At 39.0% G+C, this 22,951-nt stretch overlaps 1 protein-coding gene and 2 long non-coding RNA genes across 3 annotated transcripts; 2 read left to right on the top strand and 1 right to left on the bottom strand.

The window, feature by feature from the left end:
* Positions 1–15,075: 15,075 nt before the first annotated feature.
* On the top strand, positions 15,076–18,401 carry LOC148803573 (uncharacterized). The gene is made up of 2 exons (XR_016076997.1): positions 15,076–16,272; positions 17,579–18,401. It is a non-coding gene; the product is annotated as an uncharacterized LOC148803573 (long non-coding RNA).
* A 15-nt stretch (positions 18,402–18,416) lies between these two features.
* On the bottom strand, positions 18,417–22,218 carry HSL2 (HAESA-like 2). Its single transcript, XM_010270349.3, has 2 exons — positions 18,918–22,218; positions 18,417–18,803 (listed from the first exon to the last, which is right to left on the bottom strand). Exons 1-2 carry the CDS (start codon positions 21,535–21,537, stop codon positions 18,433–18,435), a joined length of 2,991 nt encoding a protein of 996 aa, XP_010268651.1. The 5' UTR covers positions 21,538–22,218; the 3' UTR covers positions 18,417–18,432.
* Positions 18,443–22,707, top strand: LOC148803572 (uncharacterized). Its single transcript, XR_016076987.1, has 3 exons — positions 18,443–18,576; positions 18,650–18,845; positions 22,247–22,707. It is a non-coding gene; the product is annotated as an uncharacterized LOC148803572 (long non-coding RNA).
* Positions 22,708–22,951: the final 244 nt, after the last annotated feature.

Below are 22,951 nucleotides of genomic sequence, written 5' to 3'. Positions count from 1 at the left end.
ATGGAGTCCATCCAATAGGGCTCGGCTTGTATATGGAGTACCTAGACTTCTTCAATGCTGGGTCACACTAGCTTTTCAACACAGACAGTGTGACCAAGGGATGGACCCGAAGTGCTTGCCAGTTTGGATAGGGCGTCGACCCTCATATTCTCGGCCTATGGAACTTGTAGCATAGCAAAGCGCTGGAAGTGGCAAGCAAGTTCCTGCACCTTTGCCAAGTACTTGGCCATGTTGTGTTCTCTAGGCTCATACTCGCCGTTCACTTGTTTCACCACCAGTTGGGATTTGCTAAAGACTTTGATGTATTGGGTGCTGAGATCATTGACACGCTATTGACTAGTGACCGGGGCCTAGTACTCGGCTTCATTGTTGGAGGCCGACAAGTCAAATTTCCTTTTGCTTTGGAAGATCCATCTACGAACAGTTTCTAGGTCAGTCGAGGTCCATCATCTGCGGGAGCCTAGCCGAGAGGTTTGCTAAAAGTGCACTCCATCAAGAAATCAATTAGGGCCTATGCTTTAATTGCAACCTCAACTGGTACTGTAGATCAAACTCAAACAGTTCAATGGCCCATTTGGTCAATCGTCCCAAGGTCTCAGGTTTGGTGAGAATTGACTTGAAGGGCCGGTTGGTCAGAACTACAATGTTGTGGGCTTGGAAGTATGGTCTGAGTTTCCTGGCCGAGACCACCAAGTCAAAATCTAATTTCTCCACCTTGAGGTAACGGGTCACGGTGTCGCAGAGGACCTTGCTGACATAGTAGATCGGTCTCTGCACTCCATCTTCTTGTCTCACCAACATCAAATTGACTACCTCATCCCCACCCGAGAGGTACAGGTATAGCATGTCTCCTAGAAGAGGCCGAGTGAGCAAAGGGGGTGAGGTAAGGTAAGACTTCAGCTTGTCAAAGGCATGTTGGCGCTCTTTTGTCCACTAGAAGTCCTTCAATTTCTTGATGACTCGAAAGAAAGGTAGGCAGCAGTGGGCCGACTTTGACATGAAATGGCTAAGGACAAACACTCGGCTACTAAGTCTTTGGGTTACTTTGATTGACCAAGGTGGTGCCATGTCAAGGATAGTCTCCTAAAAGATTGACCGAGGTACAGGTATAGCATGTCTCCTAGAAGAGGCCGAGTGAGCAAAGGGGGTGAGGCAAGGTAAGACTTCAGCTCGTCAAAGGCATGTTGGTGCTCTTCTGTCCACTATAAGTCCTTCAATTTCTTGATGACTCAGAAGAAAGGTAGGCAGTGGTGGGCCGACTTTGACATGGCTAAGGACAAACACTCGGATACTAAGTCTTTGGGTTACTTTGATTGACCGAGGTGGTGCCATGTCAAGGATAGTCTGAATCTTCTCTGGGTTAGCCTCTATGCCCCGCTGCATGACAATGAAGCCTAGAATTTTTTTTGAGGTGACGCCGAAGGCACATTTGCTAGGATTGAGCTTCATGTTGTACTTCCGCAGATTAGCAAAGGTCTTGGCTAAGTCAGAGGTGTGTTGGTTGGCCTTCAGGCTCTTAACAACCATGTCATCTACGTAGGCTTCGATGTTTCTCCCCATCTAATGCTTAAAATCCTTGTTTACAAGCTATTGGTAGGTGGTTCCAGCATTCTTAAGGTCGAAGAGCATGACCTTGTAATAGAAGGTGCCATGTTTGGTGATGAATGAGGTCTTTTCTTCATCCTCAGGGTGCATCTCTATTTGATTGTATCTAGAGAAGGTATCCATGAAGCTGAGTAGCTCGTACCCTGTAGTTGCGTCGACGAGGTGGTCGATCCTCGGCAAAGGAAAGTTGTCATTGGGGCAGGCTCGATTAAGGTCTATGAAGTCAATACAGATCCGCTATTTTCCATTAGCTTTTTTCACCATAACCACATTAGACAACCAGGTTTGGTAATGTACCTCTCGGATGAAGTCATTGTCAAGTAGTTTGTCAATTTCCTCTCTGATGGCTTTCCAATGCTCTAGTGCAAAGTTCCTCTTTTTTTGTCGAATTGGCCTAGAGATCGGGTCCACGCTCAGCCTGTGAGTAATGACTGAAGGGTCAATTCTGGGCATGTCATCAGCAGACCAAGCAAAGATGGCGGCATTAGTTTTGAGGAAACTTACTAGTTTGAAAAGACTCTCTAGGGGAAGGTTGGACCCAACACACATTGTCTTCTTGGGCTCATCCTAGTCTAGGGGAATAGAGACAAGGTCCTCGCCCGGTTGGCTGTCAACTATCCGCAAGAGTACGGAGTCGTGCAAGTAATATAGTAGAGAGTTCAGAATCGTTCCCACGAGGAATGAATTATTTAGCCACCTATTAATTTCTTCTCAACTTGTTTAAAGCAATAATCAATTTGGTTTGCAATTTAGGAATTCAAACTAGCGCTACTGATTAAGGAAATTAAATGACAAAAACAAGTACCTTGAACAAAGTCAATAACAAAGTTGCTAGGGAATAATCCTATCACAATCATCAAGATTCAACATCAATAAAATCTCACGAGGGCTGTTATATTCCAAGGTGTTTCCTAAAAGCACTAGTCGATATTTCTCAAGAGTCGATTAGCTAAACCTATGTTCAATTAAATGGAATTACGATCAATGAATTCTCATTCTTTTAATCGAAATCCTCTTTGTATAAACACAAGCTATCAATACACCTATACGGAAATCCTACCAACAATTGATATCTCTACCTAATTATTGGCCGAATAAGTGTTATTAGTTCCACCTCAATTATCATCTCTCAATGAATAATTTTGATCAAGGAACAATTCATTGGTGATCAGCCAATGACACGTAATCAGCTCAAATAACACAATATAACAAGAACCACATCAGTTTCATTAATAAATGAAATTCAATGCATGATCAAGCATTAGTCCTTAACAATAAAAACCTAGCCACTCATGATATAATTAAGGACAAGCAAACTACCCTAATTACTTTAGGATCAAACCAATCTTAATGATAAGAAGAGTCACTGCATACAAGAATTGACAGAACTGATTCAACAATCAAATCTTTAAGTCGTCCAACCGAAGTGAATTCGGTCTTGGGTTGGTGAAACCCTAATTTATGAACAGCCTCTCTCGAGCACAACCCACCCTATCTACGATGACAATTCCTATATCTCTATTAGAAATTGAATCACCATAGATGCATTAAGAACACAAAATTCATAGGTCATCAATTCAGGTATGAATGATTGCCAACCGAACCATGCAACTTATCTCTGAGGAGCATTCAGTCTGTTTCTTGATTAGATGATCTAATTACCTAACTCTTTCTCAAGCAGTTCAAGTAATCATAGATGCAAGAACAGTTCGGCCAAGATTGTTCTATAAATCAAAACCCTAATCAAGAATCCCAAGACTAAATCACACTCAATCAGATCTGCTAAAAATTAATTACAAATCAGAATTAAAACTCATCATGGTTCGCATAAAAGAAAGAAAGAAGAAAGATTCAATAAAGAAACCTCAAGAAACCCTAATCGACTCTAGGTTACCAATGCAGAACCAAAGAAGAAGACAACTTATGAATCTTGGCATCAAACTTCGATCTCCTTGTTGTGATCCTTCTCCAGTTTGCATTCAACAGCCTTCTCTTCCCTTTAGCAGCCCTTCTTCTCCAATTTTCTTCCAGGGGTTCGAACCCTAATCCTCTCTTTTCCTTTTCTTTTTATACCTTTTCTCTTCAACCTCCAAGAGAAGCCTACAAAATCTCCTAAAATTTCTCTAGATAACAGTCTCCAAGTCTGACTCATCAAGAAAGGGTTCAAAAACCAAGTTCTCGTGTAAGTGGGAGAGTGGTGAATTCCCGAATGAAAACTTGCAGGCTGAGGAATGGCTCTAGCACGTCAGCAATGCGGTTGCAGATAATTCGGGCCCGATTTTGACCTCGATGCAGTCTGTATCTATCAAAACTCAGAACATGAAAGTTGTAGAACTTTCTCCTTATCTTTCCAATACATTTTGAATCATCTCAATCGGAGTCCGGATGAGAGAAGTATACCCAAATTACGATGCAGTGCCGAAATTGTCCAGAATTACCCGATTAGCCTTGTTTTTCACTTAATGCCTCCTTTCGTGTCCTAAATCAAAATATAAGAATTTTAGCAGTATGTATATTTTTTTAATTATTAAAAAAATATTTTCTTAAAATACCTTTATAAAACCATTTCAAAGAGGTCACCCATAGGATACGATATGCCCGATATAGGGCATGTGATGTCGATTTGAGGGATACAATACAAATTATATTTTTCTTAAGGCATAAAACATATTTCATTCATTCAAAAGATTGATACAAAGAGATACCAACAAGGCCAAATAAAATTCAAAGACAATATCTCAAGAAGAACAAAATAAAAGATGGATGAAGAAGAATCGAAAGAACTTTTGCAACCAAAGCAGGGTGAATTAAAATCACCAACAGAAGTGGATAAGTATATTTCCAAACCACCATGCGTTATGGAAGCAAACAAGCAAAAAGTCACTTGGAGCAAATCACTCTGGATCTCATCAGTGGAGTGCCCTAAGTTAGGTAACCAATTTGCCGCAAAATTGGCTTCTCTATACACATACGCAAAAGAGGTTGTCAACTTAAGTTCCTACATATGTTGAAGCACTCCCCAACAATGGGTTTACATCCACGTAATCTGTCCAATACGAGTTTGGAGTCATTTTCAATATTAACTAGGGGTGACCCCGTGCTGCTATTAAAAATGTATTTAAAAAAACAAAGTAACATTTTATATATTTTTTGTTTTTTATATAAAATAGTAGAAAAATAATTTTCTTTTTCTTTTTTAGTTACTGAGATTCAACTTTATTCCTATTTATATAATTTATATATTATGAGGATAAGTGTAGAAATCAACAGCTAAACATAATAACCAACCAATGGTGGCTCAGTTGGTAGGGTCTTTGATTAATTAGATGTAGCAAAGACTTGGGGTTCTTTGGTTAGATATAGGGAAGACCTGGGATCAACTCCTGCTGCCATCAGGGTTGGGGGATGGGCTACTCCCATTTGTGTAGTCCTATAAAGCCAAAAAAATGTACTTACCATGACATGAATAACTAAATTTTAAAACTGAACTAATGTAGATAACCAAAGGCTCAAGTTTAATGTTTTCATTGCATTTTATTATTGAAACAAAACAATTCATGTCAAAATCTACATTAAATTAATAAAAAAAAAAGAGAAAAACTTGATAACCCATAAAAAGGAGCAATGATTTCTTTAGACTTTTATAGAAGAAGATTGGCTCACTCCATGTACTGGATGGGAAATTTTATAAAAGAGAAGAAGATTGGCATTAATTTGGGTTCAAATTTAGAGTTGGGCCAGATGTCTCCTAACCTCACCCAATCCATTTAATTTATACCCTTACTTTATTAGAGAGAGACATTAGGAGAGATTTAAGAGAAAAAACGGATATAATAGAGGAGGGGAGATGTTAGGAAGAGGGAGATTTAAGAATGATCTTATTAGAGAATAAATATGGATTTTATAAAAAAGCAATGAAATGCATGAGGGTTTTAATTTTGACTTGTATTTTAATAATTTAATTTAAAAGTAAATATACACATGTGTGAACTCTGCGGTGAGAGGACCTCGAACCTCCCCTCTTTCCTTTTCTTTCTATTATATATAGATTTGATAATTAATTATGAAATTTTGTTGCAATTTTTAGAGCTTCGACCAATGCCCATCCTTCTGCTAGGTTGATGGAGCAACTTCCTATACTTCTACATGAAACGTAAAGAACAGTTCCATTATAATCATGAGCGACCGCACCAATTGCACAATAGCCATTAGACCTTTTGTATGAGTTGAAATTGATTTTGATCTCCTCTATTGATGATATGCATTGACCACTGGACTTGCACAAATCTCGCTTCTCTTGTTTGTGTCGAATAGCTTGACCTCCTTGCATGATGAAACTCTAACCCAACACCAGCTTGCTTTCTCAACTAGAAAACGGGGAGGGGAGTTGTTATTGAAGAATTTGTTATTGCAATTTTTTCCAAAGATTCCATATATAGCACCATACTGCAGACCTTCTTGTTCTGCCTTCTCAAACTTTGCCACCAATCAATAATTCTTTCTCCATTATTAGGATTGGGAATTGTTTTCTCCAATCATTTCCAACATTGCTTTGCCATTGTACACTACACAAAAAATATGGTCAATGGTTCCTATTTCACCACAAAAAAAGACAATTCATTTTACTTAGCACTCTTGATTTTAGTACTAAATACATGAAGTAGTATATCTTTGGAGGGCATTGTAGCTTCCAGATTTCTCTCATTCTACTAGTAAAGGAAGGAGATAATCCGGCATATGGGTGGCCGAACCATGCTACATGCCTAGGTGAAATTTTAAAAAATTTCTTTTAACTTTCCGAGAATTGTATTCCCAATTTTAGAAAAACTGCATTTTTCTATGATCGATCTTGCATTGAAACTGGATAAGATTTGAAACCAAACAAGAGGGAGATGTATACCTGATACAGATTGCACAAATGTAGCTCTCAAGGTGGTAGTTCACGCCCAAATCAAATCCCAAAATCAGTTTCTATTGAAGATGATGCAACTTGAAGGTGAAGCCGATTTAGTAATGTAGTTTTTAGCAAAACTACAATCCAATACCTTGGATCGAATTGGGGAAGTGAACATGATTTTTCTCTGTATTTTTCTTGCAAAAATCAGAGAGAACTGATCTTCGATCTCTCATTCTTTTAACCTTTAAGGAGCACTTCTCCTAATCGAATTAGGAGGTTTTATCCAAATATTTATTTGGATTTAGACTCTATCATAAGATAGGTTTTATCCTCTTAAGAGAATGAGTGCTCTATACACATGGGTTCGATCCAGCCTCTGTGAGAAGGCTTGGTCGAATTCATTACCAAATGCAAAGAACCCCTGAGCTCATCACTATGGGCTCAAAATGAGTCCAACATTTATAGTTAAATGATCATTGAATCTAACCATCTTACTAAGGCCCAAGGACAATGAACTTAAGTAAGATATAGCCCATCAGGTAATCAGCTCTTAATGGTCTCTTACACTTAATCTCTCAGCCCTCAGTGATCAAACACTACCCGATAGGGAAATGATATGTCCCCTGATTGCAAGGTGCAGTGTTACACTTTTCTCGGATGGATTCCGGGAATTAAAACATTTTGCAAACATTTTTCTTTAAAACATTATATATTTGCAAAACCAAATCTCAAACATGGTTGAAATCCACTGCCGACAATTTTGGTTTCCATTAGAGAGAGTGCAGTCTCGATCATTCACTTTGTTCGACAAAGGGGTTAATCCTATCACTATGATCACACACTAAAGTGAATTCTCAGACTGCCCCAACATATCCACGTTTTGACCCATAATGTATATCACTCATTGGCATATCAAAGATAGCCCAATCCGACATCTAGTGCAGTACCATAATCAAGTCTAGGGGTATGTATAACTTTTCAGTTTTGCCTATCAATCTCCGAGGTCCAGGGCATAACTGAAAAATGGTTGGGGATTAGTGTTTTAATCAAACACACATTGCATGTGCTTCGGGTCTAACCCTAGCAGTTGAGACAAGCTGCCCCAACTTCTTTAGCAGCACATCAATGATGTTTTTGGCAGGATAAACTCCCCAAGTCTATCTAATGGCTGAAAACATTCTAAACTAACACGAGTCTCATAAGTGTCCAATTTAAAGGGTAATTTCATAGAAACATACCAATGCCAACATGAAACAATAATGTACTGTTATTCGTTTACAATAAATGTATTTGTACATCAATCCGATTGGAGCTAAGGGCATACATTGTCTAACAACTAGATGTATAACTGTTGTAGGCAGATTAGATGGAAAATTTTCCCTCTAGGTTTTAACTCCCAAAAATCTATCCTCTTCCATATTCGTTGATATTGGAATGGCTCTTATAATGTTTCACCATTCCCTTGGGGTATTTTGAACAATACTTTCTTCCCAATTGGCTGATCGCCAGCCCATTTGTCTTTCTAGAATCGAGTTTCTTTTCCATTACCAATATTCCACCTGAGACCTTTCTTTAGCAAATGTCTTTGCTTAAGAATTCCTCTCTATGCCCTCAGTTATTTTTCCTAATTTGGGCTTCCCATATACTTTTATTTTTCAAATATTTTTTCCTTGGTCACCTGTACCCATGTTATGATTTTCCAACCTAATTTTGCTATACTTGCTTTATTTATCTATCGGAGATTTTTTACCCCCTATTTCTGTTCTCATCCATTTTCATCCCTAATTCTGGCGTATTGAATTTATATATGACCAATACTAATATTATATGCTGGGTACACTAGCTACTCTAACCTAATTGCAGAACATTTCCTGGTACGACAGTGTAAGAAATTTCGTTGGTTTGGACGGGACCCACCATGAACCATACAATTGAAAAATCATCCTCTGATTGTTAAACAGTGGGAAGAAGGGGAAGATGTATCGGACAAAACAATGACTTGGTGTGGAATATAACAATGTAATTAAATGACACTTTGATTGGTTATTAGATCATAAGTATAAAAGTTACAACGCAACTTAAGATGGGAAAGATGTTTCTTATGATTCAATCTTTTTTTTTATTATTTATTACTAGAAAATGTGAATGTATTTTGCATGTCTCATTTTAGATGATGATGAAAATTATAGTGGTAACAATATATTCAAATTTTTTTATATTTTTTGTATTTGTGTAAATATTTTTAAATTTTTAAATTTAATATGGTCAGTATATAATATCCAAGATGTGTCCAAATTTTTCTATAGTGTAGTTTTTTGTATTTATTTATATTTTAAAAACTTTACCCACCACCTAGAAAGAAGAATAGCTTTATCTATGGGTTGGTTTTGGAAAGCATGGGCTTTATATATATTGTTAAAAGTAGCATATGTAGATCTAATTGATAGAATTTATTGATGAGAAAAAACCTTAAATATAGGATTTAATAAGAGATAATGGACATTAATATCTCAAATATAATTTTTAATGAGATGAAATTGAATAAGATAAGAGTAGAAATTCAAATTATATGTTCTACCCTCATAATTAGATAGGAACCAAATTCAGTTAAACTTTTAATAGTGGTATGGTTATATAATACAATATAAAGTCATTTTTAGTATAACTAGTATGTGTGTGCGTGCTTTGCTTGTGACAAATTTTGTGATGATGATGATAGTATATAATATGTTTCCAATTTTTTTTACAATTCTTTTTATATTTCCATGTCTAAAAATTATTCTTATTTGTTACACTTATTATGGTTCATTGATATAAAGGTATATCCAAATGTTTTCTATATAATTTATATATTTCTTGTATAATTTACATTTTTATCTTTTTAAAATTTTATTATTTAATTATAACTTCACAAGTTGACACATTTGACTTGAAATGTTGAATTGATCTACCACTAAATAGGAAAAAGATCTAACCTTTGGGTTAGTTTTGAATTTTGTATTTTGTATTTTGTTTATATCACAAAAGGTAATGCTAATACAATTTTAAAAAATGTATTGAAATACACTTTGAATACATATAGATAAGGTGGAAAAAATGAAATACACATTGATATTTTGGAAAAAACTCATATAAATTATAAATTAACTTAAATAAATCTAAGGATCTAATTACTATAAATAAGGTATAAATACACAAGAAGCACATATTTTAAAACCTTTATGATTTTTTTTTTGTAGGAATTTTAAAGCCTATATGAAGTGTGAGCTACTCGGACAAAAAAGAAAAAGCCTTAATAATTTGATGATTTTGAGGCTATGTTCGGTTTGAAGGAAAAAGTAGGGAAAGGACCTTAAAACCAAACACAGCCTGAATGTCTTAATAATTCACAAAAAGAAAATGCCTTAAAAATTTAAGAATCAGACATAAATATAAAACTAATGAGACATATAATAGTCGAAACCAACATCAGGTTTTCAAATCTAACAGGAAGCTTGGCTCTGTATTAAGACCTACAAAATGCCCAAGTAGGATGCAGAAGTTACACGTTAAATCAAAAGGGTAATTGATCAAATAAAAGATATCACGTAACGTATTGTTCATTTATTTATTTTTCATTAAGGTCTATGTTTTACAATATATATTTATTTATAGATCATATTAAAATAATATTTAATTTGTACACAGCCTCTATAATATCATTTATAACTCTTACTTGATCGCTCATTCACATTTCTGATTTATAATATAATTTTTAAATAGTAGATTTTATCCTAAAGAATATTACAAAGGAACTCCATTGAAAGAGCGCCGGTCCCAATGGAGTGGCATCATGTCATACTTTATGCAATTTGGCCTTTTACTTGTTGTTTGTTGCTGGTTATGTGAATGGTCGGTCACTCAACCATTAAAGCCATTACTATTTCTATGCCCCATGCTTGTCAATGTACATGTAGATATGGTGAGACATGACATGAGGTCACATCCAGTCATCCATCACGCCGGATACAAACGCACATCCACTGTATATTCTCTCTAATTCTCATCTTTATGTCACAAAAAATATTCTGCTACCTACACTTTTCTAAAACATCATCATCATCAAAAATTAAAGCTCCATCGTCAGCTAGTAATGTAACAAAAATATTTAATATATTGAAAATAATAATAATAATTAGATAGAAAAAAAAATATAAAGACAATGTGGGGTGGCAACAGGCAAACTCCTTGTCTCCACTCAATTAACTACGTATTTATACTACACCCGTCATATCTTCATACTTGGTCACCCTTGTTCTCCAGTAGACGACATCAATCATCATTTATTCGATTGGCATCGTTCATGCTAGGACGGTGCATCTTGGGTGGTCCGGTCCAGTTGGATTTAGGTCTTTAGTTACAGTGATATAGCTAGTCTGAGTTGACTAGTCCAAACTCCAAACCCCAGCCCGAGCGAATGGAAACTTGAATAGGGATAACAGGGGTTTGGAATTAGACTATTCCGGTTCCAATTAATTGACTGAGCGGAATTAGAATTTCATTCCCATTTTTAATGAAAAAACTACAGGTGGGTGGGGGAATGGACCATTCTGCTACCAATTCTTAGGAATTTTGATTTTGACTGCAAACCAAACGGATACCAAGACCATAGAAACTGGAAATTTAGATGGCTTCTATTAGAAAAACTCCATTACTTGATTATGGTTATGGACGTTGTGGCTAGAGAGACAGTTATTGAATGAATGTTTTAGATTATTAGCCAAAGGGTGCTTCCCTCTATTCAGGCCAGACTTTCTAATCCTTCCTCCTAAACGTACGAGTAGGGACAGGTCGCCAGGAACAAGAGAAAAATAAAGGTTGGAGAGCAAAGGGGGTCAAAAAGTGAAAATGTCAAGAATCCATTTGGAGGCTACTTTCGGTCCAGTCATTGAAACGAGACATATCATATTTGAAAATGGCTCAGATAAATGCAATCTTTACTGAATCACTAATCATTCACAAGATTAAAGTTTGCTTCTACAACCTTGAAAGTTATTGAATAAAAACAAAAAACTCTATTATATTTAGTGAGTGCTAGAAATGTACGTTTCTTTCGTCCAATTGTGCCTCCAAACCAAACCAGGATATCATCTTTCAACAATATGTTCACTAATCGGAGAAAGACAATTTGGAACAGGAGAATCTCTATTCCCTATAAAAATGCTTGTAATCACTATATATCAGGATCATCTTAATTAATAAAAAAAATAAGGTTACAGCATCATAAAACCAATTATAGTGGATTTCATCAAAGGGCTTTCGATTGGTCAAATCCTTTTCCATTATCATGTCCTTCTTGCACCATAGATTTCTTTCCATCAATAAAAATTTCAATTTCATACATCAACTGAAAAAAAACTTTGGCTGTTAGGGTATGTTTTTGGGCCCATGAAACGCCAATTCATTCAGTGACATTCTCAACAACTTGGGCTGTTGAGGGCCAACAGCCAAAGTTTTTTCCGTCAGCTCCGAACTTAAATATTGCAAAATCATAGATTGGGCCCAACCAAGTTGCTTGTATCCTGAGCAATCAGCTGAAGAATTGTGCTCCACTCGCTTGAACATGCCAATGCAAAAATTTGAGTTAGAACCCACCTCACCTATCCAAATTGCTTTGCTTTGTGATTTTCTGGTTGAGCTTGGCATTTTCAATTTAACTAATGAGCAATGAGTCATGGATCAAGATGGTATGGATGTTGGGTTCACAAGGTTTTAAAAGATCAATGCTTAAAAGTCAAGGTTTTAACTAATAACCATAGTTGAAGTGTGATTACCTAAAAAGGTGAGGTGTCAGTCTCAAGGCACTGTAATGCTTAAAAGTTAAGAAAAAAATCAATTAAAAGTTTATAAATAATAAAAATAACATATAATATAATAATTTAGAATGATAGAACGTACAAATATCTGTAAAATAGAAGTTTTTGAACTACAAGTTTTAGGGATTATCAAAGGTTTTAAGCGCGCAAAGTTGTCAAATTATTCAAATGATCAATTTAGAAGAAAGGAAACATATGATATAATTGATATTAGTTTTATAGTCACCCAACAATTTAGAAGAAAATAAAGAACTTAATTGATTTGATCTATAAAAAAAATCAATAAAAATAAAATACTAGACCAAATAAATACCCAAGCTTAGGTGGCAACAAGTCACCGATCTATCTGTAAGAGGACCTAACGATCTCTACAGGTCCAACCGTCCAACATCAAAAGTGTTTATGGACCAACGATAGTAAGTTGGGCTAGGCCGGATATTCCCATTCTTTACCCAGGATAGGGAGGCGACCTAATTCGATAATAGTCGGCACTCACCAATGATGTATGTCTAGTTGGAGGCCCAAAAATAGAATGGACTAGGTTTGCCCCGGCTAGAACGTCTAGTTGGAGGTCCACAAATTGAATATTCAAGTTTCAGAGGCAAATTGGGCCATATAGTCCGTTGGAGGCCCAAAAATACAAGGTTGTCCTGTCAATCTATTGTTTGAAGCCCGCTCGAACGACCCATGTACTGTGGGCACATATGCCTAGACGAAATGGGAAGATTTAAAAAATGAGCAGTAAGAAATTAAGAATCCCATGGTGAATTTGAGCAAAATACAAGTTGATAAGTTATGCAAAAGAATTGGAACAGTCTGGGTCTGGGCCCAAGAATTTATCCAAAGAAACTCTAAGGTTCCCACAAACTATTTTCATGTTCAGCGCTAAAGCTTCAATGCTCTCTTACATGCTTTTGCTGGGACATTCTTGGGTCTGGGCTCTATAAGTTGTAGTACCACCATTCCACAAAAGAATTGGGTATTTTCTGAATATATTTTGGGAAAATAAAACTGAAATGAAAGGGCTTTCATAAAAATGAAATTATCATTCAATAGAAGCCAGAATGTTGCTCACTGTAATAAAACAGGTCCTCTTTAGCTAATAGCTTGATGTAACCAACAGAAATGCTTAGTCATTAGCATCACGGGCTGTGTCCGTCATAATAAGAGGAGAAAAGGGCGAACTCTGAGTTTACCACAAATGTGAAGCTCAGTCCAAGCTCATGAAATTTAATTTGGGTGAATCCAAGCCCATTCTGAATTAAAACCAACCACAGTTTGGGCCGTACTTGGGCCTGGAAAGGTTAGTAGAGTTTGATGGGCTTTCCTTGCATTGTTTTGTTGCTGTATTTTCTTTGGGTTGTATTGTCCAGATAAGAAAAATAAAAATAAGAAATACATGCAAAAACTACATATTGATGTGATGAACCGGTCACCGGTGGGTGGACTTGGGCTACTCGGGCTAATTATGGGTTGGGTTGGAAAGGGGTTGAAGAACACCCAATCTCCTAATCAGGGATGCAAGCCTTAGGACCCAATCGGATCAAACTCGACAAGGGCACAACCTTCCAACCAAACTCAAGTAAGCTTTATTCCGATTTCCGACTATGTCTATGGGCTATGGAATACAAATATGACATAAAAGATTATCCCAACAATAGTTGGTAAACTAGAACTCAGGATCTGCAACCCACAAGTTGTTCTCACACCCCTACCCAATGCGCAGCTGTAATGTCTCGTGGGTAGAGATGTGGGAACAGCTCATGGGTAGCAGATCCGAGCCTGGAAAACTAGTTATCGACCCCGTCCTTCTTTGGATGGGGTAACCATTTCAAACATACATACATTTTATTTGCAGTTCGGATCTCCTGTCCACAAGAACCCTATTCATGCTTCATTATGGCTGTATATTTAGAATATCTCCTGTATTTACATATTATCATTCACGGGAGATGTTCCCAATGTACACCTGTAGTGTCATGTGGATAGCTATGGATAGGATTTTTATGGGTAGGAGACTAAATTGAGTAGGGTTCTTGTGGGAACATCTCCCTGTGAATGATAATATGCAAATACAGGACAGTACAGGTGTCCTGTATTATTGGCATGTTGTCAAACACCCATAAATTAAGGGCCATATTATTGGCATGGTAAGTCTAAACTTTGAGCTGGTTTTTTAATTAGACAAAGGAAGCTATATTGGATTTGATAGTTTGGTAATTAAATTCTATTTCTAAAGTTAACGATGCATTTTTTTTAATTGAATACTATAATAGATATTTTCTTCTTTTTTTTTTTCTTTTTTGATATCTTTTGAACCGCTACACAATGAGAGTACTCATCCCCCATCCCCCAACCCCCAACCCAGGTGCAAGTGGGATTCAATTCAAATATCCGCTAGGACCAACAGGAGACCCTATCAACCAAATGGTTGGCACCTTTTATACTAGAACAGATCTGTGCCATGCATTTTATTTGACTAATCAAACACCCCGAGTGAATTTTGATGAAAACCCACCTGATTCATTACCACTTTTATATATGAATGCAGGCTTATGGGTTATAAGGTTTCCCGTTTTCCGGCGTCATAGTCCAACCTTAGTTACTATTATTATCTCTCAAACAAAACATGACAAAACGCAAAATTCGAACTCAACCCATTTGCAATTCCTTGTAGCATTTATATGGTAGTGCAAATGAAATTCACACTGAGCTAGCTCAAAGGGTTAATTAAGTTACAACTGCCACGACATTAGCAAAATAATATTGATTTTGCTGATGTGGAATTGGGTTTTGTGTTGAAAACGAGTCAGATGATATATGTTGGCGAACACCACCCCAGAATGATTGAGGAAAATATAGAAAGAAAAAAAGAAATCTTAAAAGGCGGTAGAGGATGACAGTATTTAGAGGGTTCGCATCTGCCTCCAAAAACGTTCCACGAAACCTAGCGCGACGCGTGTCATGACACACGCGCATTGGGCGTGACGCGTGCGGACTCCATTTCACGCCGTTTTAAACACGTCCGTTAATTCCTTCCCGCCCAAAAGGTTTCGGGGTATTCTTCTCCCATCTACTGTCAAATTGAAATTCTTGGCGCCCCCTTTCGTAACCCACCCACCGGAGATTAACCCTTTCGAGTTCCGCCGGCCGACGCCGACGGTCATACCGACAGGAGATAAGTATTCTGTAAGTTTTTCTCATTTCTTATTTTTTTTTCTCATTCGTTTTCTAACATTCTCAGATCTAAAACCCGCCGGAGTGAGAACCCCTGACGCCGTTTCAAACCCTTGACACCCCCTTCGGTAACCCACCGGAGATTAACTCTTTCGAGTTCCGCCGGTCGACACCGAATATCGAGATAATTGAGGCATTCCAATGAAGAAGAGAGGTCCTTAGAAGTTGACAGAAGAGTATTTGCATTCTTTCAAAACGGAGCCTTAGCAGTTGTTAAAATGGTCCTCATCTGCGGTTAGAGTAGAACGAAGAATCCTGTGATGGATATACAGCCCAATGAAGAAGAGAAAAAGTGGATTACAAAAGGAAATCGCACCATCAAAATACAATCCGCGGAGAAGATAACAATTGACAAAGGATATGGCTAAACTGAAGGGAAAAGGACAATGTGCCCTCCCCCATCTCCTATATAAGAAGATTCCATGCAACTCTCCTCACCTCTCTGTCAGGTGAGGATCTGTTCTCTCTCTCTCTCTCTCTCGCTCGCTCGCTCGCTCTTGCTCTCCATCAGTCTCTTCAGTTTAGTTTCTACTTCTAGTGCCCCTTCCTTCTCTTCTCTCTGCCACCTTTTAAACTTTTAAAACAAAGTGCTTTCTACGGCAACTCTCCTCCGCCAGTTTCCACATCTTCCAGTCGCACGAGCTTCTCCTTTGTCAGATACGCCGGCGGTTTCCTCTGGTGAGTTTCCACTTTCCATTAGGTTTCTGTTGTACGCTATATATCTTATGAACCATCATCACCTGCTACAAGTTCAAGTTTCTGGGAACAAAATCAGATGATATCTTCGGCAGTTAACTGCTTTTTATAACTGATCCAGTTGGTAAAGGTAAAAGCAATGGAATTCTACTAGCTACGAATATTCACCGGTTCAGCCGAAACGAACGTCAAGATTGATCGTTTTTTTCTAGAATCTATATCCCTTTGGATTACAGTTCTAACTTCTAAGACAAAAAAAAGGCGAGCCTATTTTTCTGGTGAATTATTGAATTCATGTTTTTAGCCGAGGAATTAATCAAGAGATATGGTGAACACTGCATAACCTCTTCTAAGTTTCCTGTTAATTTTGCTCTAACTGTTACAGAGTGATCGAATTAACGAGTCTAAAATGAAATAGTGGCCGGCCGAATTGTAATTTTTCACATCAAACTTACTTTCTAGTTTCTGCTATAAATCAATGGGTGTCCGTTAATTATTCTTCTTTGAAGGTGTATGGTCTATGATCAGGACTACGAATGAAAGGAATAACCTTGGTCTCTTCCATTCCATACTTGGCGCCAAACGAAGGAAGTCAAATTCTTCGGAAATGAGAAAAAAAAAAAAAAAAAAGATAATTAACGGAACTCTTGGTAGGTGAAGAGGACAAGCTAGGAGGTCTCTGGAGAATTTGACTTCCTTCGTTTGCATGTGACATGATCGTTGCCTTCCAAATCCTAACCCGATAAATCATTTAATGTTAGGACAAAGGAGGAAAGAAAACAAAAGAAATTGTGCCGAAAAGTCTTCAATACTTACGATAAACTTCAAATCTCCACAGAGCAGTGGCATCATTATGTAGCTTGGCCTGACCTGTTTGAACGAGAGCATTATTGTACTTCAGTCCAGGCCAGAATTCAAACTTTGCCATCATGCCATGTGCCTCCATTCCATGTCTTCCAAAGTTTGACTTGAGACTTGAGAGGCTGTCTGGCTTTGCGAAAATGGAAAAATGAAATGAAGCAGATGATGCCAAATTACTGGTCTGCGTTAGTCATACATATGGCACTGGGGCTACAGAATAGTCATTTTCACAATGACATCTCTCTTACCATCCTGATCCTTCGCTATGGAGCATTATTCATTCAGAATTTGAATTGCACCTGGCAAGAATTTGCTAAATGGTTTAATTGTTCGTTCAATCCAGTATTGCCACCCCCTAGAATGCTAAAATTAAACACCCCTAGATTTGACTGTTCTGCCTTAATCTATGCTCTGCCCTCTTATCTAGGATAAGGATCCCTTCTGCTGCCTGCATCAAGAGTGTAGCCCAAGGCCAAGGCTACATTCCCCAATAAAAGAGACAAGCTTCCCTACCATGTAAATCAGTTTGGAGCTACTGTATTCAAAGTGCAGATAATGTGAACCCAGATGAATTGAATTTAATGTGAGCCCATGTGTAAGTTGGTACTTACATGAAGTGGAAAATCTGTATCATGTCTCTCTTTTAGAAACATATTTAGTGATTTTCTCATTGGGCATATGGATTTGTTGGGGTCACTTCAGTGTGATGACATTGTACGCAATTCTTGGAAACGGAAGCACAGAGGATGAGAGGACCAATGGGGATTGACGATTGGGGACACCCTATAACTTTGCAACAGATTTGCATCTTAAAAAGGATCAGCAACTCTGCCATCAAACCGGGATTCTCCCCAAGTTGATGCCTGCATTCGACCCAGACAGCTATGCATCCTGAGGGTGAGGGCTCACAGTTTTTGTATCTCATTGATTTAAGTTGCATTCCAGATGATGTTGTTTGGAAGAAGTCAGTTTGATTTCAAATGTCAGTGGTAAATATGATAAAGAAGGGTTATGCCGAAATCAATCCCCCCCCCCGGTCCCACATCTCTGGTGTTGATTTAATGAATGAAATGGCACACAACCTTCCTCACCAGTTCATGAAATGGCAAACAACAGGTTTTATATATCGACATTAATGGGATCTTGTTGATTTCTATGTATTCATATCTGGACGATACAGTTGTATATCTGTACACGTCTAAAGGAATTGTTTTTGCTCCATGCATCGACAAAAAAAAAAAAAAAACAAAGGATAGGATAAGAAATCAAAGAAAGAGATGATCATTTGATACAAGGCGGTAGGCCAGAATAACCAACAGATGTGTGATCCTTGAGCAACTCAACCACCCTTCTCATGGTAGGCCGGCTCAGAGGATAGGTTGAAGTACACAGAAGAGCCACGTTCAATACCTTGTTTATTTCCTGGTAATCGCAACTATCCACATTCATCCTTGCATCTATAACCTTCTTAACCAATAATTCTGTGTCTTCCTTACAGGCGGCGACTGCAGCCTCCGTTACCCACTTCACCATGTCCTTGTTCTCCCCAAACGACGGGTCTGTCGGCCTCTTACCCGTCACCAGCTCCATTAACACGACTCCGAAGCTGTAAACGTCGCTCTTCTCCGTCACCTTGAAAGTGTACGCATACTCTACATTTTGAGGAAGCCCGTTTCATCAATTAATCATTAACGGTAATCAAACATAAAATAGAAGAATAAGAATGAGAAATCATAAATGGGAAACCAATTCAACTGTCTACTCACCCGGGGCAATGTAGCCATAAGAACCCGCTACCCGAGACGTAACGAGTTCACCATCGCCGTCGCAGACCTCCCGCTGCAACGTCCTCGCCAGCCCAAAATCAGCCACATGGGGATTGAATTCATTGTCCAATAAAATGTTGTTGGACTTAACATCCCGGTGGACGATGGCCGGCACACAGTCGTGGTGGAGATACGCCAACGCCTGTGCCGTCCCCACCGCTATTTTGAACCTCTTGGGCCAGTCCAGCTGGATCCCACCCTTTTCCCCATGCAGAAGCTCTCCCAAGCTCCCCTTTTCCATGTACTCGTACACCAACACCCTACAGTCGTCGCCCTCGCTAGTGCAACTGAACAACAGTTTCACGATGTTGCCGTGCCTGATTCTCCCCAACGTCTCCACCTCCGACCGGAACGCTACGTCTGTCTTCGGTCTCCCGCTACCTTCCCACAGCTTCTTCACCGCCACCATCTGTCCGGATTTCAGCTTCGCCCTATACACCTGACCTGATCCTCCCGTTCCGATCAGGTTTTCCTCTGTTAGTGAAGAAAACACCTCCTCCTCCTTGAAACTCAGCCGGTGGAATGATGTCAGCTTCCATGGCGACTTTGTTTCCCCGCCAATTTCCTCCACCCTGCTCTTATACAACCAGAAAATAACCAACACAAGTAACAAAGCCAAGGAAGCGAAAACTGCAACTAGAAACCAGGCGGTGGCGGATTTTACTTTCGGGCACCGAGGGAATGGTTTTACTGATTCCACACTGCAGAGATTAGGATTCCCGTCCAAGCTATCCGCGTATACATTGTAAGCAAAACCACTAGGAATTTTGCCGCTCAGCTTGTTGTCCGAGAGATTGAATTTGTTGAGGTTCAGTTTGGTTAGCTCCGCCGGGATTGCCCCGGAAAGTAGGTTTCTAGATAGATCTAGGTACGTTAGGACCGGTAACATACCAAGCTCGCTTGGAATTTTGCCAGAGAATTTGTTGTTCGATAGATTGAGCTCCACTAAATCATTCCAAGAACTTAATTTGTCCGGAATCTCTCCCGAGAGCAAGTTCTCTTGGAGGTCCAACTTATTTAATCGCCTAATTCCGGTTATACATGACGGAAGCTCACTGGAGAATCTATTTCTGCTTCCGTCGATAACTTGAAGCGTTTGCAAACCACAAATCTCCGCCGGAATCTCGCCAGAGAAATTGTTACCAGAGATCAATAATTTCGTGAGATTCTGAGCGCCGGAAATTGCAGGAGAAACCGATCCTTCGAAACCGTTGTTGGACATTTCAAGTAAATATAGCCTGGGGAGGCTCCAAATTCCATCCGGTACCTTTCCTTCAAGTTCGTTATCGAAGATCCTCACGTACGTGAGACTTTTGCAGTCACTGTATTGTTCCGGGAGTTCTCCAGAAAACCGATTGTTGAAAGCGACCAGGCGTTGAAGCTTCCCACGGTAGCACAGATATGGGGGCAGCTTTCCTACGAGACTGTTGCTGGAAACATCGAAGTCTTCAAGATTTGAATTCCGGCCTAAATCCAAAGGTAGAGTGCCGGAAAAACTGTTGTTGAAGAGCTTCAGTTGTGCAAGCCCAGGGTTCGAAGATAAAATCTCCGGAATCTCGCCTTCCAAGTTATTGTCGTTTAGAGCTAGGGAAACCAAATGTAGACCAGCTAATTTACCGGGCAATCTTCCGGTAAGATTGTTCTGAGATGCATCAAACCATTTTAGCGCAGTGAGATTTCCGAGATTGTCCGGCAATTCACCGTAGAAGAGATTATTGAAGAGCTCAATCTGCTGTACGCTCTTCAATCCTCCAATGCTCTCCGGTATCCTGTGGGAAAGATAGTTGTCGGAAAGATCGAGATTTCTGAGCGAAACAAGATTTCCTAAAGAATCTGGAATCTCTCCGACGAGATTACATTTAGGAAGCCATAGATTTTCTAGCATGGTGAGGTTTCCAATATGCAATGGCAAGGGACCTGGGGCGAAAGGGTTGTAAGCCAGTTCTAATCTAGTGAGCTGGGTGAGATTGGTAAGGAAGGCGGGGATGATACCATTGAGCAGGTTTTCTTGTAGACAGAAGATAGTGAGGTTGGGAAAACGGCCGAAGCTCGGGGGAATGTGGCCGGAGAAGTTGTTAAACGAGAGATCCAAGGAGCGCAAGTTGACAAAATCGGGAGTGAAGTCGGGTAAGTTACCGACGAACAAGTTGAGGGAGAGATTCAAATGGTGAAGGTGGGAGCAGGAAGAAATGGAAGCAGAAGTAAGGGAACCGTTGAAGAAATTATCAGCGAGGGAGAGGTTCTGAAGGGTGGGAATGCGGCAGAAATCAGCAGGAAAATAGCCGTAGATGTGGAGTCCTGAGAGGTCGATAGAGATAATGGAGAGGGAAAGAGGATCGCAGACAATGCCAGTCCAATTACAGGGAGTAATGTTAGCGACTTGCGGGGTTAGATTCCAATCGTTGAGGCTACCGGTGGGATCATCGAGATGAGAATTCTTAACTCGGTGTAAGAAGATAGCGTCTTCTGTAAGAGAGGTGGCCGGAAAACAAGGGAGGAGGAAGAGGAGCAAAACAGAGAAAAGAACTAACAGGGAGCGAATCGTGCGATGATGTGTCATTTTTTAGGAGAAGAGAAATCCTTCAAGGGGTTTAATTTAAATGGGTTTAGTTTCTGGAAGAGAGAGAGAGAGACGTATAGGTTCAGGAAACGGGAAATCTTCGAAAGGGGCAATTAATGATAAAACAGTAGCCGGCTTTCTGCTTATGCTACTGGGGTGGGAATACAGTCTCAGGCTTTGGGTGGAGGGGGGAGGGCTTGATAAAAGAGAATAGTTGCGTGGGGGATTTCGAAGAAGAAATCCATTTTGGATTACATGAGGAATTAGAGGTGCATGATAATTGATAATTTGATACATCCGTAATTGGGTTAGGTTCTTATTTGTATTCGGAATGTAACAAGAGCAGAAAGCGGATGCTCTGTTTTTGTCTCTGAACAAAGAAAAGGTCTGAGTGAGTGAGAATGAGAGCAGAAGTCACTGAACAAAGAAAAGCACGAGAAAAGAATGGTTTCAGTAAGGGTGGGAGAATCACGGAGGAATTTATGCTCATAGGGCAGAAGTCAGAATTATCTGCCTTGTTTCTGAATTCTGATTTTCCTTTTTTTTTATTAGTATTTATTTGAATATTTGGCAGGGGTCAGTGGGAGCAAATTACGTTAAAGCTGTATAAAAATTAATATTTAATTTAAAAGAACAAAATCAGATTTTAGTAGAATAACAAGGTATTATTACTAAAAAAGAACAAAATCGGTTTGTTTTGTTTTTTCAGGCCAAGGTGGGTAAGAGACACGAGCACTCCAGCTGTTATCGGGGGTCGGGGGGGTTTCGTCGCTGGGGCTGTGGGTCACCGAAGAGAGAGGCGCAGGGCCGCAGGGGGATTCACCTGGGGGAGAAGCACCAGCAACAGCGTAGCGTGAAGTCACAGTAAGCTGATTTTTTATATTGAGTATTCAGAGAAGAGAGACTACAGAGGCAGAGGAAACAGCAACAAAACATGCATGCTACCTGGATGGATGTGTTATGTGTAACGTGATCCGAATCTGACTGCACTGCAAATCCAAGTCAAACTGCTTGGGTACTCTCATGCTCCCTCTATACATTGATGCGTTATAAGCTTTAAATATTTTTGTCATTAAAACGCATAACTTTGTATTTTTGGCTATGGATAATTGGATATGCTTAGCATAAGTTTCCTTCTTTTCTGAACATTCTTTCACTCTTTTCCTCCAATTTTTATATTCTCTCTCTCTTTCTGTCTCTTATGGTAAAGACATCTGCTAAGTAATTTCAAGCTTCGAACAAGTCCCAAAGGAGATCAGGTATTCCACTTAAAAGGAGTGAGTATCACGAGAAACAGCTTTTCTCCCTCGGCCATTTATTGAAGCTCACGTTTCCAATTCCAACCATAAGATGGGTAGTGGCGTTCACACTGAATACCCATAACGTAAATATTAACATTTTCCCCTTTTTCAAG

Source organism: Nelumbo nucifera, chromosome 1 (genome assembly GCF_055504915.1).
Source record: "Nelumbo nucifera cultivar China Antique chromosome 1, China Antique-T2T, whole genome shotgun sequence".
Taxonomy (NCBI): domain Eukaryota; kingdom Viridiplantae; phylum Streptophyta; class Magnoliopsida; order Proteales; family Nelumbonaceae; genus Nelumbo; species Nelumbo nucifera.
The sequence above is the reverse complement of the archived record's forward strand: the minus strand, read 5'-3'. Positions and strand labels throughout refer to the sequence as shown.